The sequence below is a fragment of the Ailuropoda melanoleuca genome, chromosome 2, assembly GCF_002007445.2.
Source record: "Ailuropoda melanoleuca isolate Jingjing chromosome 2, ASM200744v2, whole genome shotgun sequence".
NCBI lineage: Eukaryota > Metazoa > Chordata > Mammalia > Carnivora > Ursidae > Ailuropoda > Ailuropoda melanoleuca.
In genome coordinates this window covers 194,620,980-194,639,281 of record NC_048219.1, presented here as the reverse complement: position 1 = coordinate 194,639,281, position 18,302 = coordinate 194,620,980, and the positions used below count along the sequence as shown (strand labels likewise).

At 50.1% G+C, this 18,302-nt stretch overlaps 1 protein-coding gene across 11 annotated transcripts in view; it reads right to left on the bottom strand.

The window, feature by feature from the left end:
* Positions 1–18,302, bottom strand: part of AGAP1 (ArfGAP with GTPase domain, ankyrin repeat and PH domain 1) — a 546,965-nt gene that overhangs the window by 316,877 nt on the left and 211,786 nt on the right. For all 11 annotated transcript variants that reach the window (XM_034655451.1, XM_034655453.1, XM_034655455.1 and 8 more), the window contains 2 exons: positions 4,848–4,933; positions 1,922–2,063 (listed from right to left, as the gene is read on the bottom strand). In XM_034655451.1, the coding sequence (XP_034511342.1) occupies positions 1,922–2,063; positions 4,848–4,933 (228 nt within the window). The remainder of the gene's footprint in view (positions 1–1,921; positions 2,064–4,847; positions 4,934–18,302) is intronic.

The window sequence follows — 18,302 nt, the reverse complement described above, 5'->3', positions numbered from 1 at the left end:
TGGAGCCTTCCACAGGCCTCCTCTACAAACACATGGGCCATCCTGGGGGAAGGCACGGCTCTGCCTTCCTTCAGCTGTGGTGGGACACGGACAGCAGCGCTTATGTCCAAGGAAGGGAACAGAGAGGCATGCTTCTGACACCCCAACCAGAACCTCAATAAAACTGTCTGTCGAGATATAACAATAGTAACAGCAGCAACTGCTTACATTACATTTACGTGCCAAGGGTGCGTCAAGGGCCTTACGGGAGGGAGTGCCTCCACGGAGCCCCGGCCAGAGTCCTGGGGGGTGGCAGTCCAGGTCACACATCCAGGACGCTCTGATGCTGGGGCTGCATGGCTCCAGCACCCGGGACCAGACACTCCATGCTCTACCACCAAAACCACACTGTGTAAGAAGACACCAAATGGATCACATACAGCCTTCTGGCCTAGACGGAAGTCCCTGCGCCCTATCATAGTGAGTGCACAGAAAAAAAGGCATTCTGAGTCTGAAATACAAAGCCCTGAACTCAGACAGCGGGCGAGGGGACGCCCTCTTTCAGCCTCTGACTTTGCTAGGAAATGCCCTGGGCTGGCATTTCTAGAAAGGGAGAAGGTGCTTTCTAGAAAGGACTCGCTCCAGCTTCAGGGCAGCTCTAGGCAGGTCTGCTGTAGATCCTGCCGCCCACCTTAAAACATTACAGAATTTTCAGGATGCCCACTCAAATATGCCAGTTCCGTGTATTAGAACGAGAACCAAGCACTTCGTACTGGCGTGCCTTGTTTCCCAGCAGCCACTAGAGGGCGCTCTGGGCATAAAGAACCTCTTTCCCATCCAGTCGCAGGTGGAATCCACCTGCCACTCCCCAGGCTTCAGTTCTGACACCACTGGCCATTACATGCCCGCTAAAAGGGGGCGGGGGTGCTCCCTACCAGAACCCGACTCCAACATTTATAACTGCACACGAACGCTTTCAGTTAATTTCATGCTACTTCTGTTCTCACAAGACACACACCCGCCCCATGCTGTGGCTTATCCACACAGATCCATGGCAGGGCAGCTGGTTCTCTGCCTGAGCTCACTTTCCACACACTAGACACAGTACACAGATAGCCATTTCTGCTTCTTCAGCACAGCCAGTCTCTCGTTTAGAAGAGTCTCACATCAGGGCACAGAAAGGCAGAACAGATGTGGACGTTCTAAAGGAACTAAATACAGTATATGAACGACAACAAGAAAATGAAGACATAATCCAGTTTTTCTTGACATGACTATTTTTAAGTCAGCCATATTGCTGACAAGCAGTTTTAAAGTTAACCTGCATCTGGTTTTTAAAAACATTCTACATGGCCCTACTGAAGACCCAGACGGTGGACACCAAGGCATTAGGGAATCTGATCGAGAACAAGGACACTTCAGGGATGTCACTTTGCAAGAGACCAAGCTTTAAGTGGCCTAGCAGAACGCAAGAAATGCACTCATACAGGATGATTCCAGACCCTGAGGTACCTGCTAGATGAAAAATACGACACAGATCATAACACATGACAAACAGAGCAAAGTAAAACAAAACTGCTGCGTGAAAGAAATCACGTAGCAAAAGTTAAAATCAACCACCTTTTAAATTGCTTATAAATTATTTGACAGAAAAAATTAAGAGATACTACTACAGAAAAAGAAAATACATTTTGTTTTCTCAAGAGCACTTGGGGAGGGTTTTCTTCTGAGGGTGCAGACCGACCGATTTCGCCATAGAATCAAATCAGGAAATGGGACAATTTCTGTTTCCTGGATTCTCACTGGAAAAAGCCTTCAGGAGGAAATTATTTCTTCTTTATACCGTTTTCAAATTCCTCCATGCCAAAACTATGAGCCGAGTCCACTTACTGCTCAACTGCTGGGGTCCTTCACACCCAAGCTCCATGCAGACGGCACTCACCCTGGGTCCCCACCAGAACCAGAGGGATCTCGCTCGTGTTCCGATAGTTGGCCATCCGACTGTAGTAGTGGTAAACGGTCTGGAAGCTTATCTCATCCTCTAAGCTGAAGACAAATATCACAGCGTCCACCCACATGGCAAACTAGGGAGAAAAGAGGGTGGAGAGAAGGAGTGAGTGACAAGGCTGTCGGAGAGGAAGGGCGGGCACGGCGCCCTTGTGAGCACAGGATGCGTGGCCAGCAGAGCCCTCGCTCAGGCCAAGTCCGACGGATGCATGACTTCGGCTGTAACATGCAGCTGTGGCGTCACTAACATCCTCCTTGTAACACACCTGGAACGGGACCTTCAACCCCTTCCCACCGAGGCCACCCTGGTCTCCTAGGAACGCAGCAGACTGCACGTGCTTCCCGTGGGACCGTCTACCTCTGTCCTGAGCCGGCCAGCCACAGTCCTACAAACACAAGGCAAGCCCAACCTCGAAGAGCCTCCGAAAATCGGAAGACAGGTGCTGACAGTGACCCTGGAGGTTTCTGTTTTGCACTAACACCCTTCCACAGTAAGTACCCCTGGGGCCTGGCTGGACCCCTCTGGGATGGGGGGGGCTCCTCCTCTGGGGTCCCGCGGTCTCTCAGAAATCCTGCACCCAGGCTGTGGCCCGCTCCTTTTCATAAGAGCACTTTGTACTGGAAAGATCAGCTGCCAATGAATTCTTTTCTTTTTTTAAAGTAATCTCTACACCCAACGTGGGGCTCAAACTCAGAACCCCGAGATCAAGAGTTACGTGTTCCACCAAGTCAGCCAGCCAGGAACCCCTGCCAGTGAATTCTTAAAGCACCCTCTGAGGATATGATTACTTATGGTTAGAGAAATACACAAAGCCAATTAGCAAAATGAGCAAAACTCAGGGAAAATCATTAAAAACCCACAACAACCTGACTCTTGCCATTTTAATCTTGTTTTACCTGCATCCAGGTGAAACCTCCATCACATCTACTTTCGGGCAAGTACTATCTCATTCAATACTTATAACCATTTGTAAGGTTGGAGTCTAGTGAGCGGGAGGCCCTGGAAGCCCGGCAGCCTCCCAGAGTCACACATGGTTCCAACAGCAGAATTGAGAGCGGGTCAGTCCGTCACCAAAGACCCTCCTCTTTCCACGTGAAAATGAAAAAAAAAAAAAAATCCTGTTTACTTTCTTTGAGAAGCCACAGTCCCTAGACAAGTTTATCAGCCTAGGCATCAGCTTTGATACATTTAGGGGAATTTTTTGTGGGTTAAGCTATGACTTCACATATGACGGAAAAGTGTATTCAGTATTTATAAGTGAAAATTTTACGTGATAAAATTTAAATAAACACGAAGTCCAAATGATAACAGTAGAATTAAATGAGATCAAGATCTTGTTAAGAATGAATCCTGGGACAGGCCTGATGCCCCTGTAAACAGCCCAGGACCCAGGCCGACAGGGGCATCTCCTTTCCCCTTTCTCTACCTCGAGGTCCGTTTTCCCTTTCTCTTCTGAGAGTGCAGTGAAGCTTCCCCACGTGCACGGGCACCCGGAGAGCGCTCCTGGTTCCCAGGACCAGAGCGAGCCTGTGTGAACCCCCATGCAGAGGAAAAGCAAGCCACACCGCACTCTCCCACGGGAGTGTTCTGGCTGCCCCAGCACGTGGTGAGCCTCAGTAAACAGCCCTACTCACCCCAATGACTGCTCCCACCTACTGCCACACAAAAAAAAACCCAGTTAATCGGCAGCTTTTACACAAACCTAAGAGGATGCTAGTCATCACAAAAGAGTCTTAAAATCTCATTCGTGAAGCCATTATCTTAGGGTGAGTTACATGAAATATTCTGGAACAATGAAAACAAAGATCAGGCTTCCACATGCCTGACCAGGGCACCTGGAAAACAGGGTTTTCTCCCCCTTGAATATTCAAGCATGCTCTGCCTAATTTTGTACAAAATCCTGTTCATAATTTTGAAAGGCTCGAGGCTGACATCCCCCTCACAGCAGAAATCTTTAACCAGGGTATGCTTCTGGGCTAAATAAGGCTCCTCAACGAAGTACAGCTAGAATAAAGGACTGATTGGTCCTCAGTGAACTGAGTAAACATGTTCTCATGGCCAGAGGCTAAGAGAGATCTCCGGGGGCTCCTGATTCCATCCCCGGGTTGGTCCCATCGGCAGGCAGAGCACCTGGGTCTGCGCCCGTCCACCACATCCAACCCTGGGCAAGAGGTCATGGCATCAGAGTCCTCCGTGAAGACGGGACTCCGAACTGCACCCTCCCCAGGGTCGTCTGGAGGATGACATGAGTGGACCCACACAGGGCACGCGTTCACCCACTGCTGACTGGATGCAGCTCATAATACACACTTCACTAGTAAATTATTACGTAAGTAAAATGATAAACTGGAGATTAAATAAAACAAAGAAAGGTTTTCCACACCCAAGCTCTTTTATTTCCAGGATGCCCGGCCTTCGGGGAGCTTCCAAGGAAACCACACTGTGCACACACTGGTTTTCAGTAGGGCTGACTCGACCGAGAAGCCCGGCGAGCGGCATGGCGGCCCCCGTGGGATTTCCAGACTTCAGACCAGCAACTGTCTGAATCGTCCTGCTGCTGCAGGTAACAAACCGCTTACAGGGAATCAGCGAGGGCTGCGGACATTTCCAGTTGTTATATCAACGGAGGTGACAAATCCATCTTAAAAACACAAAGTGAAAACCAGCCACAGAGACCTAACTTCCCTCTCGGATTTTGTCTGAAGGAGCAGCAGAATTAGCTTATGAGAGAAAACATGTTCGTGGGCCTCTAGTCACCGTCCTTGCACACACGTGATTCTAGAGCCGCCTGATGACCCAGAACCTTAACAAGGAAGCAAAGGTGAAAGGCTGCTTACCCTTTTTTGCTTGTAGTACTCACCTGTGCCTCTGGGGGGCCCCCTTCATCTCTAATCAGCAGCAGGTAGCTCTGTCCATCAACGACAATCTCCTTCTTGAATCTGCCACCTGCCACACACAAAACATCTTGTTACACAGGAAAGACAGGGTGTGAGGAGGGCAAACAGACGTGGGCTTCGCTTGTGGAAAAATACACCCTAGGCTGTCGCCCTGGAGGCAACTCTCAGTAATTAGGCCCAGCAACCACTGGATTTTAAAAGAAGTACTGAACTCAGATTTAAGCATTTGTCTTAAGGACCCGTGTTCACTTCTGGTTAGAGTACACAGCTTCCCAGGCAATGCCAGGGTCGCCCGTGGCTGAGAAGGGAAGAATTTTAACGAATTCAGGAATTCCTCTCACTGGGAACACGTTGATGCAGAGTTCAGAAACCGAGAGCACTGAAATTATCATTCTCTTGTTGAACAGGTGCCTAGTCTACCACATTTTGATAAATTCAAGGGCTGAGAACCTGTATTCTCCTCAAGAGAAACCCAGTTTTTGAAAGGAAAACACAGAACATCATGGGAATGGTGTTTCCGTATTCACGGGGCACAGCACGGGGAAGATGTTCAACTACCACACACGTGTTAGACAGAACTACGATGGCGTCTCCGCGCAGGCCGAGACAGGGCGGGCAGCTGGCTGGCGAGGGGGTTAGAGAGCGCGCTGTGTTAGCAAGAGACCACCAGGGACCCTGCCCGGGCGCCGTGTGTGCGTGTGTGTGCGTGTGCACACTTGTGGGAAGGGGGGCTGGCCCTCTTCATCTCGGCCCCACGCACGCCCAGCTGGGGAGGGTCACGCAACGGTCCTGTGCATCTCCTCGCCGCGCCCCGGACCACACTGCCAGACCTCTCCCAGACATGGGAGGGACGCCCACCTCTGGGTCCCTCTGCCATCTCCAAAGACAAAGCACTTTCGAGATTCCGGGCTCTGAGTCCACTCCAGCTAACCCTCACCAGGGTTCTGAACTGTTTCCGAGAGAGGAATGCATCAACGCCCGCTCTCATTCTCCGTCCACGGCACCGATGCTTTCCAGAAACACCACCTAAACCCCGGACGACCGCACCCTGGAGAACCTCGCTGGCAGAGCGTCCGCACCGGCCCCAGAGGCTGTGGGTGCACCCTCTGCCTTCCGGGGGCCGCCCCGTCGGCTCCGATGGGCGGCCGCTACATGCACTGCAGCGGGCCAGCCGGGGACGAACCTTTCAAAGCAGGCCCGCGTCTGCACATGCGCAGAAGCACGCACACGCAGATGCACACTCCTCTCTCCTCTCCTTCCTGGGCCCGCAACAAACACCTGCTCTATTTGGTGTTCAGTCTGCTCAATGACAAAAACTGAAGACAACTTCCCAGCATTCAAACAAAACAGATAAATGCTCATTCTGCTCCCCTGCACAGCCTCCACCGAAGACCGCGGCAGAGCAGGGAACGGCCACATTGGGGAAGGTGACGGGCGTGTTTGTTCACTGGATCCAGACAAGCCAGGCCCACGCCCTGCACTTGCAGGAAGACTGGCAGATGACTCATGGGCCCCGAATCACAGACTCCGTGTAGGTAGAAAAGTACAGCATCCTCTCCCAACTGGGCTGCCATGATTCTAAAATGAGCTAGGAAACCTCGGGCACCAGAGGAGCCCCCATGCCTCCGGTGTGACGCAGCCACAAGAAGCCGACGCCCAGCCAGCTCTCTGTGCGGATCCCAGGGCCACCACCGGGACTTCGCCTTCCTTATTCACCTCTCTCTACCTTGGTGTCTCCAGCTGTAAAATGGGACCCCCACGCCACCCGAAGGGCAGCGCCCCTGGCAAGGATTACTCGCATCATTCAAAATTTCTGCAAGAGTTACCACTTGCTTTTATAAAAGATACACTTAATTAACATTTAATAAACCTACTTACAATAGAAAAAATTTACATAAGTTGCAACAGTAATCAGTATCATTTCTGTATTTTTTTTAAAACCTTTAAAAAAAGAGATGCTGGAAATCTGCTATCTCTTGGCGAGAATGAATCGAATCCAACCTTTCGTGAAAAAACAATGTTAGATGGGAAACCTATTCTTTACTTTGGGAAAATCCTTTTCCTTCACATCTTGTTCGCAGCGATCTGACGGGTCACACTGAGGGGGACAAGGGAAAAGCCGCGGGAATTTGTGTACACGCTCACAAATCTTCCCTCCGATTCCCGGTGGGCCGATCTCAGCACCTGAATGAGGGAGGCAGCCACTACAGAGAAAGCCCAGGGGAGCAGAGCACTTCAGATCAAGTCAGCCGAGAGCAGAGCCCATGCAGAATTTCAAGCTGTCACATCACAGGAAAATACTGTGCTCTGAGTGAAGGGATTTCAAGGCAGCTCACATGTCACACAGGCTGGGCCCGCCGGTGGCAGGGACTGCTCTGGGCAGCAACTTGGCAAATGTCCTTTCAGCAACACAGTCCTGCCTGTGCTCAGGAGAAACTGAGGAAAGGGGCTGAGCTCTGGGGCCTTCAAGAGGGTGTGGGAGCCTTGCTGTTCCAGCAGGTATTTAAAAAACCCCAGTAATCATTAAGCTTTCCTCAATCCATGAAGTTGCTAATTATCGCGTCCTAAAAGAGGAAGATTAACTTCAGGCAGGGTCCCACCATTATCTCTGTTATGGATGGAACTGTGTTGCCCCACCCCAAATTCATATGCTGAGGTCCTAATGCTCAATACATCAGAGCAGGATCTTATTTGCAAATAAATTCACTGCAGATGTGCTTAGTTAGGATGAGCTCATACTAGGGTAGGATGGGCTCCTCATCCCGGGGCTAGAGTCCTAGACAAGGGAAACTCTGGTGGAGACGCACGCAGGAGCTTTATAAGCCAAGAAGCACCAGAGACGACCCAAACCACGAGAAGCCCAGAGACAGGCCTGGAGCAGATCCTCCCTCACAGGCTCAAGGGGAAACAACCCTGTGGAGGCTGTGACCGCGGACTTCTGGCCTCCGGAACTGTGGGAGACTCAATCTGCGCTGTTTGGAACGCCCCCGGTTGGTGGCCCTTTGTTACAGCAGCCTAAGCAAACTAATACAAGCTCTGGTACAGTCTGTCCTCACGCTCCGCCTTCACCTACCGTGAGCTCACACGCAGTCACACTCACACACTCTCTCTCTCCGCCTAGCTTATCCCTAGAAAATTTCAAAACCCCCTTTATTCTCTCCATCCCGACTGTCTGTATTTGTTGAAATCATCCACGCTTCTCGGTGAGGTTCCTGTAGGAGTTTCCTGCCTGCCTCACACGCGCCCTCTGCTGCACGCCCACCCCCACAGCACTCCACAATCTGCAGGATCCGCACCACACAGCAGTTCTGACCCTGACCCACATTCCTCGTCGTCTTGGGACCCTGCCTCCCCACCCCCGCTGGCCCTGCACCCCCGGCAGCTGCCTGCTGCACCAGTATCTGAGGGCACACAGAGGCCTGCCCTGGGCACACTGGCCACACACACCTGATTCCTCACAAGTCCGGGTGGCCTCCAAGCAGGGGGCGAGCAGTGGAGCCTGTCCCTGGGACCACCCACGTTCCCAAACTACCAGCACCCCTCCCTGACCTTTCCCTACCCGGGGAGCAGGCATCAGCACCCAGCTCGCCAGGAATAGAAAGGCATGGAGCTGACCACCTCCTCCTCGCATGTCCTACCCACAGCACTCTTGGATGAATTTCACATCCATTCTTTCATTTTCTTCCTTCAAAGTGTGTTTGTGGAATCTTGTTCGCAACTTATGCTTCCAGATGCTTCAATCACAGTATTCAAGTCAAGAAGGTTTGCAATGACCTCTCTTTGTTCCTCTCCAATCTCAGGCTTTGTAACCAGCAAAGGATTTCAGACCTAATTTACAGCACCTCTAAAAGGAGGGGCGATCCTTTCTTCCATCTCTAAAGGCCCCTCCCAATTCTAAAATCACTTTATGTTTCCCCTCAAGGTATATAATTAGCATGTCTTTTCAACATCTTACAATTACAAATATTAGACACCTATAACTGGCTTACGTGATTTTTCTGGTACTATACATACATCAGAAAAAGAATTAAATATTCCTATGCAGTTGCCATGAGACCATAGATTTAATAATTAGACAAAATTCAGCCAGGTGCTGAACCACCCAGAAAGTGAGAAGAACGTGATTAATATAAGTTACATATAAATAAACTCCTATTGCCCGCCAGCAGGCTCACAGGCACATGGTCACCGGGCACTGGAGAAATGTCGTCTGGCACGTCCATAAAATAAGACTTAAAGAACTCGTTTTCTATAGTTTAGAAACACAAAAATGAGAGCCTCAGGAGGAAAGCCTGCGATGCACAGAGCTGGTCTGGCCTCAGCGGGGGCCACGGCTCTTGTTACTTCAATGCAAACACCCCGTCCCATCCCAAGCATTACATCTTTGCCTACCTTAAATTTAAGAGGTCACCACCAAGCTCCAATGCAGCTGCACTTTTCATGAAGGGTTTTTTGATGCCTATTTTATAATCCAATTTCCAATTATTTTCCTGCAGGTCTCTTCTACCCAACTTCATGCTCCCCTAGCACATGCCGCCCAGCCTTCCCCGTGGCTGAGACTATACATTTGTTACATGAATGTTCAACCTTCTCTGCCAAATATTATTACATAATATTAAATTACTTCTGGGATGATTTTACTTTTAGAAAGTGTCCCCAAACCTGACCTCATCTTGGAAACCGTCAGCATGGGCTGGCCCAGCACATCTGTGTACAGGTGTGCAGTGGGCGTGGCAGGCAGGGATGTGCCAACCCACCAGCTCGACCCCAGCACCAGGGCCCCGAACCTGGGATGCCACGCCTGTGGGAATGGAAAACGGATGTCCCTCTTTCCTTATGTCGATTCCTTCCCAAGACGCGGTGGGGCCAGCAGAGGGAAACAGCACCACACTCAGCATTCAGCAGACAGACAGGTTGCCCTGCTTGCCTGAACTCAGTGTCATGTGCAATTTCTGGTTCACCCAAAAGCAAGTTTTCAGGCTTCCCAGGAAACTTCCATGTTGACCTTTGTGTGCCCTTGAGCTTGCATTCTGAAGTGAGCCAAGGTCTTCATTTCTCCCCAAAACGGAGGAGAGGCGGACCTGGACTCGCCTACTGAGAACAGGGATGCTGACATGTAGGTGTCATGAACAACACAATTCTGGTCTCTATCTTTCAGGAAGACTTGAGGACATCTCTTACCATCCAACTGTAATGAAACACTCTGAAAGTTTCGAGGTTACTATCCTGAGTCCTGGTCTCATTCCTGGGAACCAGTTTTAAATTTGGGATGCTGGAGTAAGTAGAACAACTGGGTTCCTTCTAATATTCAGCGCACAGTCGGTGGGGTCGATCTGCCGCGGAGAGCGGTCCGCAGAGGGGTAAGTGCTCAAATGCGCTGTCATTCTGCTTTAAGGGGCAAGAAAGAGCAAACTAAATTTTCCTATTAAAAAAAGCTTTCTTGGGAGTGAATATTGCAACAGATGTTTGACATTTCTGTTTCTATCATTTTGGCTAATTGGACTGAAAGCTATTAATGTATGGTTAACAGTTCTCTAAGCAAGAGAAAGTGACACTAATAACAGAGACCCAGAACCCTCGAGAGTCCACAAATCGCTTTTCTTCCCACATGCTCTCCGCTGTTGCTCACGACACCTGGTGAGGCGAACATCGTTACCAACACCCCCATCTCCTGGGGAGGAAAGGAAGGTCAGGCGCTGACTGAGACTCCCACGCCAGCGTGCTGCAGGAAGGAGACCCAAACCCAGATGGCCCACGGGTCCCTGCCCCCTCTCTTCCATGAAGGACTCTGTTGGGACAAGGTCCACGCCACGCCACCCTGTCCACAGATGAGCCTCACAGCCTTCGTGGAAGTTCCCAGCACCCACAGGGCCGATCGAGAACACAGGGGGCCGGCCTCTTCTTGCTCTGCTCACAACTCCAAAATCAACACCAAAAAGAAATCTGCTTATCACGTTGTTTCCCCCGCCTTTTTTTTTTTTTTAACTGTGGATTTTCATCTTTACTTTTTCATGCTTTGGCAAAGGATGAAAATTATTTTTGAGTTTCAGTTTGCATTTCACAGCATGTCATTTCCCTTTCCCATAAGGAAGGGCAGGGGCATCATCCTAGTGTCTGACGGAGCTGTGGCTGGTCCCCGGTGCTCACGTGGGGGCAAGCTGGCCTCGTGACCGGTCAGCGATCACGAGCTGTGGCTCAGGCGAGGACACACATCAGGGACTGGGTCTCCTACACTCCCGGCACACACATTCTTGGCCATGGAGACCTTTCTGACATTTGCCTAAAATGTTCTCCATATAGCCCCAAGATAAAACAGAGTATCTGTAAATGTTATTGTTTCCTAATTATGTAAGACAAGTGGAATGAGAGGGATACATTGAAAAAGACTATGAATTTATTTCTCTCTAAGAGAATATAAAAAAATTACTCATGAATGTGCCAGAAACTTTTGAATTTTGCCTTTTAAGTTTGACGAAAATACCAAAGTCAGTAACTTATTAATAAGGAGGTTTTGGAGAAGTTTTGTATTGTGACATTTAAAAGGAATTTTGGACTGCGTATTATTTTTTCACTGGGAAAAAAGTCTCATCGGTAACGTATTAGTTTACAAAATTTAATGGAGTCAGATTTCATCTCCTCTGCCAATTTTTTTTTTTAAACTTACATTGTTTTAAAAAAAAACAAAACAAAACAGTAACAACTATAAAAATGTACCAGCAGTGCAGATTAATGTGCGGTGACCGCTAAGTGCTTCCTTGGGTGAAGCACTCGGGGTTACGACTCGGGTAAGATGAGGGTTCAACATGTTACTTCCTTGGGCAGGCCATGGTCTCTAATGAGTTCACTTCACCCAGATCTAAGTAAAATAACAAAGGAAGATCGGGAAAGAAGTCAAAGTTCCAGGTTAAGATGGCAGATCTGAACTTCACTGTAACTGAATTTCCTTTCCTTTATTCCTAATAAAACAAAGGGGGGAAAGTAAACAGCAGGAGGAAGAAAATTCATCATACACTGAGAAAAGGGGTGAAGCTCCACAGACTGAAACCCTCAAAACCTCAAAAACAGTGGGCCTTAGAGAAAAAGAAGAGTCAAGGACTAGGCAGGGTCCTGAATCGCACTCCCGGGGTTAACAACAGCCCCCAGGGGGCAGAGGGAAAAACAGTAGAGGCAGCACAGCCTTATGCTCAACCCTCTGGCGGCAAAGAAAATGCCAGAATGCAGGGGGTGGGAAGCCTGGGGAATGACAATATGTATTCCATCCCCTGCCCCATAAATAAAGGGAACCCCATACTTGGACATTTGTAAATTCACAGGAAAAGCAGAGCCCCAGCCTGTGACAAAGAGCAGATCCCTGTGGTTTGGGGGCGGTTCCCTCAGAGGGCGGAGGAGAGGGATGGGTAGGGCATGACGATGCATTTATACTGTAATTCTCCAGGAAAATAACATCCAGCCTCAAGTCCCGTGGCCCAAGTGCTTGCCTGTGGGGGATCTGCATGCGTGACTGAGGTCTGCAGAACGGCAATGCGAGCAGAGCAGTCCAGCCCTCTGCTCCAGGACATTCAAGACCTGGGTTATCACCTACCACAGGAAACCAGGTGGCAGGGGGCTCTCCACACCCCGTACCTGACTTGGGATGGGCGAGAGGAGGCTTCTCGGTGGCCCCAGCCACTATCAGTGGCTGACCCTGTGGGGCCCCAGAGCACAGCCAGGACAGCACCAGTCTGGGCAGAGAGAAGATGTGTGCAGATGCCCAAAGAGGAGATACGGTATGGGGAAATGGTAAGCAGGCCATACACCGATGCTTTGGGAGGAAGCAAGAAGGGAGACAGGAAGGGAGCATGCAAAACACAGGAGCCAACTGAGAAGAAAACAAAACTCAAAAAGCAGAAGGAAATCCCTTACAATCGCTTCTCTCTCTAATGCAATTTAAGAACAGGCTTTCCAAACAAGAATGCCAGGGATGAGAATCTCAAATAGGACATGAAGTGGAAACCTCTAGAAAGGAGAACCAGAGCGACATTTTGGAACAAATGAGTAAAATTTGAAAAACCAGGAACAGAAGAGACAGTGCTCTGAGAGTCAGACACAGGGGGATGGCTTGAAATAAACAGCTGGTGAGATGAGAAAGACGGAGATAAGCCCCTGAGGCAGAAGTTAGCGGACAGGACGACAGACCAACCTGACAAAAGTGTACGCGGAGTCGCTGACAACAAGGTCCCCCCAAAACCTACAAGAGTCTTGAGAGATAGAATACACAGGAATTTTCCAGAAATGCAGAGAGATCTGCATCTGCAGATCAACAGACCTCACAATGTTCCAGGAAAAAGTGACACAGACTCTCAACATCACTATAAAGAAGAGAAAACAGAGGCACTGGTGGAAACTGCTCCTGCCAGCAAAGGTGGGGTTTCTTATCGAGCAGCAGGGTTTCGAAGCTCCTCAAAAGAACTTTTCTCCAGCAAGGCTGCAGGCTTTTAAACATGGTTGATGTAAGCCTTTTTAAATACGGGTAACTGGTTTTGGAAGTGAATCACAGTTAACAAGAAACCAAGCATGTGATGCAGTGAAGGAGACCAAGAACGTGTGGATTTGGCTGTGTTGGGTAAACTCCTACGTAAACGCAGAAACCCACCTTCTGGCACGTTAGCAGAGCGGCGGCTTTGAACCTGGCCTTTTAAAACCCGTGTCCTGCAAGTGTCTGCACCTGGAATCTATCCAGACAAGCACCTTGCTATGGGGCGTGTCCCACGTTGTCACGACCGACAAGCCAGGCACGTCTGTGGGGACAGCTTTCTGTGGATGTCAGTCAGGGAGCAATAATGATTAGTTCACTAGCTGACTCGGGGGTACGTCATGGTGCGTTTAGTGCTCACCATGACTTAGGGGGCCCCTATCTGGACAATTCCACGGAAGGAGAACAGCTCCTTTCTTTAAGTCAACACGGGAGTTAAAAAAGTCCGGCCACTCCTTTTACTTTGATACTTGTGTGTCTATTTAGTGTAAGGATACCTTGAAATAACAAACAGGTTGATACTTTTTTTTTTTTAAGTGTCACTCATGCAGCTCACCCCGCAGAGCACCGGTGCCCCAGAGGCCTGCCCGGAGGACTACCGCTCAAACAGAAGTTGGAAAACGAACGTCTGAGGAAGTGGTTTGCTGCTCAACAGTTACGATTTCTTTGCATCTGAGCTTCCAAGAGCTTTGAGGAATATGCAAACCAGCAGTTTAATACACAAAACCTATTGAAAGCTCTCTCCGCCAAATCACCTCTTTCTAAGACTAAAATAAACACAGCAACTCTGGGCAGGTGTGTAGGTTGGTTTATTCAAACCAATCTCCAATTTTCAACATCCACTGACAGACTCAATATCACTCTCATTACGTTTTATAAGTTTCCCCCACCCCCCAAAAAACACTATCTAAAATTGCTGTTAAATACTATTATCCCCCCAAAAGTTGTCTGTAATCAGACCCACAGAAGCTCAGCTACTCAAGGAGGAGCGTATGCTCTGCGCCGTCATCAATTCCAGAAGGCAGGCAGGCGCGGAGGCCACAGAGCCCAGAGGTGGCCAGGGATCCACCTGAAATAAGGGCAACACCATCTGGAAAGACAGCTCTGTGTGCGAACAGCTTCCCACCTGCCTGGCCTCACCTCATGCTGCAGGTGAAATGCTGACCACCCAGGCCACTCGCAGTGGGGCCCACCATGGATCATGAGCCAAGGCCTCCCCCGGCCCCCAGATCTACTCGGTCTGCCCTGGTTCCACACACTCGGGATTTCCCGGCAACGCTGTTTTGGAAGCTAGAACCCAAAGCCCAAAGCTCACTTAACACTCCTCCACAGAACTCAGTATTTTCCCCAGTAACTCGGCAGCTGCTCCGGGGTCAAGCCCCCTGTAGTGGATGGCAGAGCCCAGCACTCAGTACGCATGGTGGCCCAAGGCCCTTCCAAGAGCCCGGAGCCCAGGTGATGATCAAGTTGTGATGCTGGGTGGTAGTGCTTCCAGGCAGCAGTGAAGGGGAATAGACGCCGTACCTCCCACCAAGGTCAACCTTGGGCCCAAACCTCGAATGGTGCCCGTGCCTCCTGATGCCTTCATTTCCTCGTGAAAACTCAGGTAATCACAGCACCTGACTCAAGCGGCCAAGGTAAGGGGGCAGGAGCTAGTCTCCGTCAGCTCCCTGTCGGGTCCTTAAATGTCACAAGCGCCTCGCAGAAATCAGCTAGTAATTGCTATGTTACAACGACGACTTTCCGATTTCCAAATGCAAACTCACACTTAGAGGAAGAGTCTCCAACTGCAAATGCGGTAACACGGGAGCACACCCAGAAGGACGCAACCAGACAGCAAAAGACAGTGCTCCCGTTCCCACATGAAAACCAAGACTTTGCCTAATACTCGGTCCTAATTCCACATGTTCCGGAAAATCCAGGAGAACAACAAGTCAAAACGGCTTATGAAGCAGCAAGTCTTCAACAGTGCTTCCTAAACTGTTCCCCGTAGATTCTCCATGTCTCTGCTAACAGCCTCTCCATACCTACCTAAGCCCGAGCTGTGCTCCTAATCTCCAGCCAGGCTTCCAGAGCAAAGGGATAGAATGTACCTGATTTGCACTCCACTGATACTGTTCGGTTCTTCCTAGCAGCAGGCAAGAGTGTTGCTACGTGTGAGCCTTTCCCAAGTGCTTCCTGCCAATTCAGCATCGGGGATCCACCCAGATCCACCCAATCGTGGTCTTCTGAACCACCACTCATGTGGTCAGCAAGCGCTGCCATGTGCCACGCACAGTGCTGGTGCGGGAAACAGAGAGAACGAGGCAGAAGTGGTGCCCTAAGGCAGCTCGTTTTCAATGGCAGCAGGCAGGACAGGAAGCCGACGAGAAGAGCCAGGCCTGGAGTCGGATTGGGGGTGGGGGCGCTGGGCACCATGACCCTGCCCCCAAAACCCACTGAGTGGATGGGGTGGGGAGCAGTCCTGAATCTGCATTCTAGAGGAAACAGTCATACATAATGATGGCCCCTGCTCAGTAAAACCTGATTTATAACCAAATTAGTAAATTGTTTATTGAAAATGTTCCAATGCCCACCACTGTGGTTGCACTTGAACATTCCAGCGTCTACTGCCGCCCCTGAAATAGCTTGCCTGGTGAACTTAATGAAATATATTTAGTCTTCGACTTTTGTTTCTTTGGGGGAAAATACATTTCTGGATGTTTTATTTTTAATATTCTGCACATTTATTTTAAGCATCAAAAAAGGTAAACTTACAAAGAGCTTTGCAAATCAGGGTGCAAATATTCTCCTCACCGAGAATGTTTTAACAAGGCGCCCTTGATCCGTGGCACTACCCGTGGCCTGACACGGTTGCTGGAGGCCAGAGCGTCAGAACGTGCGCAGGAGCACATCGGCACGCACCACACAGTAGCTGGATGCTGGGTTATTCAGCTACTAGCACGCTGGCAAATGGCCTCTTAGTCCCGTGGCCTGACACGGTTGCTGGAGGCCAGAGCGTCAGAACGTGCGCAGGAGCACATCGGCACGCACCACACAGTAGCTGGATGCTGGGTTATTCAGCTACTAGCACGCTGGCAAATGGCCTCTTAGTCCCTCGGATTTATTGTTCTCAACTAGTGCTATCCATGTGAAAATAACTTTCCGTTAAAAAAATAATCTGTGCATGAACTGTTTTTAAATACACAATCCTAGAATTAAATATGGAAAAGTAATGGTTTTCAGAATTCCTCACTCACGGAGCACCTGGGTGGCTCGGTCAGATTACGTGTCCAGCTCTTGATTTTAGCCTAGGTCACGATCCTGGGTCACGGGCTCGAGCCCCACGTGGGGGAGGCTGCCTGCGATTCTCGCTCTACTTCTCGGCCCCAACTCGCTCTTACTCACCCTCTCATTAAAAATAACAATAATAAAACAACTGCTCACTCACTAGTCCCTGAATATCAATCCGGTATCCGCGTCAAGAAATTTAAAAAGGCTGCTCACACTGTTAGATTCAACCCTACAGAGAAAACAAGAAATCCTATACATTTTAATGAGCTGTCATTCCTACACACTGTGTAGGGGTCTGCAAACGGTCAGTAAAGGGCCAGAAAATAAATAGTTTAGGCACTGTGGGCCATATTCTTCTTTTCTTCTGGGTGTCTGTTTGTTGGTTTATTTATTTTTACAAGCGTTTACAAGTGCAGTGACTCTTCAGCTCATGGGCAGTCAGAGCCCAAGCAGGGTGACGCTGCTAGAGCCAGTCTCCCCTGTGACATTTCTCATGCCGATGCCGGCACATGACTACTCAGATGGGTATTTTCCACCTTCTCTCTGGAGACTCGCTCTAACTGAGCCAGCCCAATGGAAACAGTGTATTTGCTTTAATGGAAGGAATCCAGGATTTGTCTCCAAGCCTGTGTCCCCATCCTAGACGGAGCTTTGGTTGGCGAGAATGCCTGAGGCCAGCGTGGAGTGTGAACCGGACAGCCCTAAGCCTGCAAAGTGCTGGGGTGTCCTCACAGGGTGTGTGTGTGTGTGTGTGTGTGTGTGTGTGTGTGTGTGTGTGTGTGTGTGTGTCAGTGTCACTACCTCTCCAGCTGAACCTGACCCTGCACAAGGCCTAGGAAGCTCCTGCATCTGGAACGTTCTGTAACAAGATCAGCTTGCACCAGTCCCTGGCGCACAGGAGGCGTCTGCCCAAGCTTGAGAGCACGCCAGGGCACAGGGCCAGGACAGCACAAACACACCCGGCGGCCGGTGTTTCTCAGAACTAAGGAGCAGCCAGCACCCGACAGGGCTGCGGAGGGCTTGGAGGTCAACGGGTTCCCGCAGTTCCTTCCATCGGGATGTGAATCTGTTCCAACCCCCAAAGGTTGTCTGAGGACTCCTCCCCCATTCCCACATCCCTCTCCAAAGCCAGCTCCTGTAACGGCCTGTCAGAGGCCGGACCCCCGACTCCCCTCAGAACGCATCTACATTAGCCATCCCCCCATCCCTGCCCCCCGAGGGCCTCTTTCTTCCCTGGGCTGCAAGGGAAGATGCACAGAGCAGCGGGCCTGACCCCCTGCCAGGCTATGCGGTTACCGGGCGCCTGGGTTCAGGAGGTTCTTCCACATGTCGCACCATGCTTGTCCGGGCGCCAAATCGCCCCTCTTCATTCAGCCTGAACCTGCTCCCCACCCCATGGAGTGCAGAGGCAAGAACACGCTGCGAGACGGTCTGTGCGCCAAGCCCCTCTCCTCCGCTCTCTCCACACCATCCACTACTCAAGTGACCCTCAAACAGCAAGTGCTGTTTGCTTCTTTTGTCTGTGATGTTACTTTTCAAAATAAGCAAAAAAGCTTTTAAAAAATGGGGCTCGAGGGGCGCCTGGGTGGCACAGCGGTTAAGCATCTGCCTTCGGCTCAGGGCGTGATCCCGG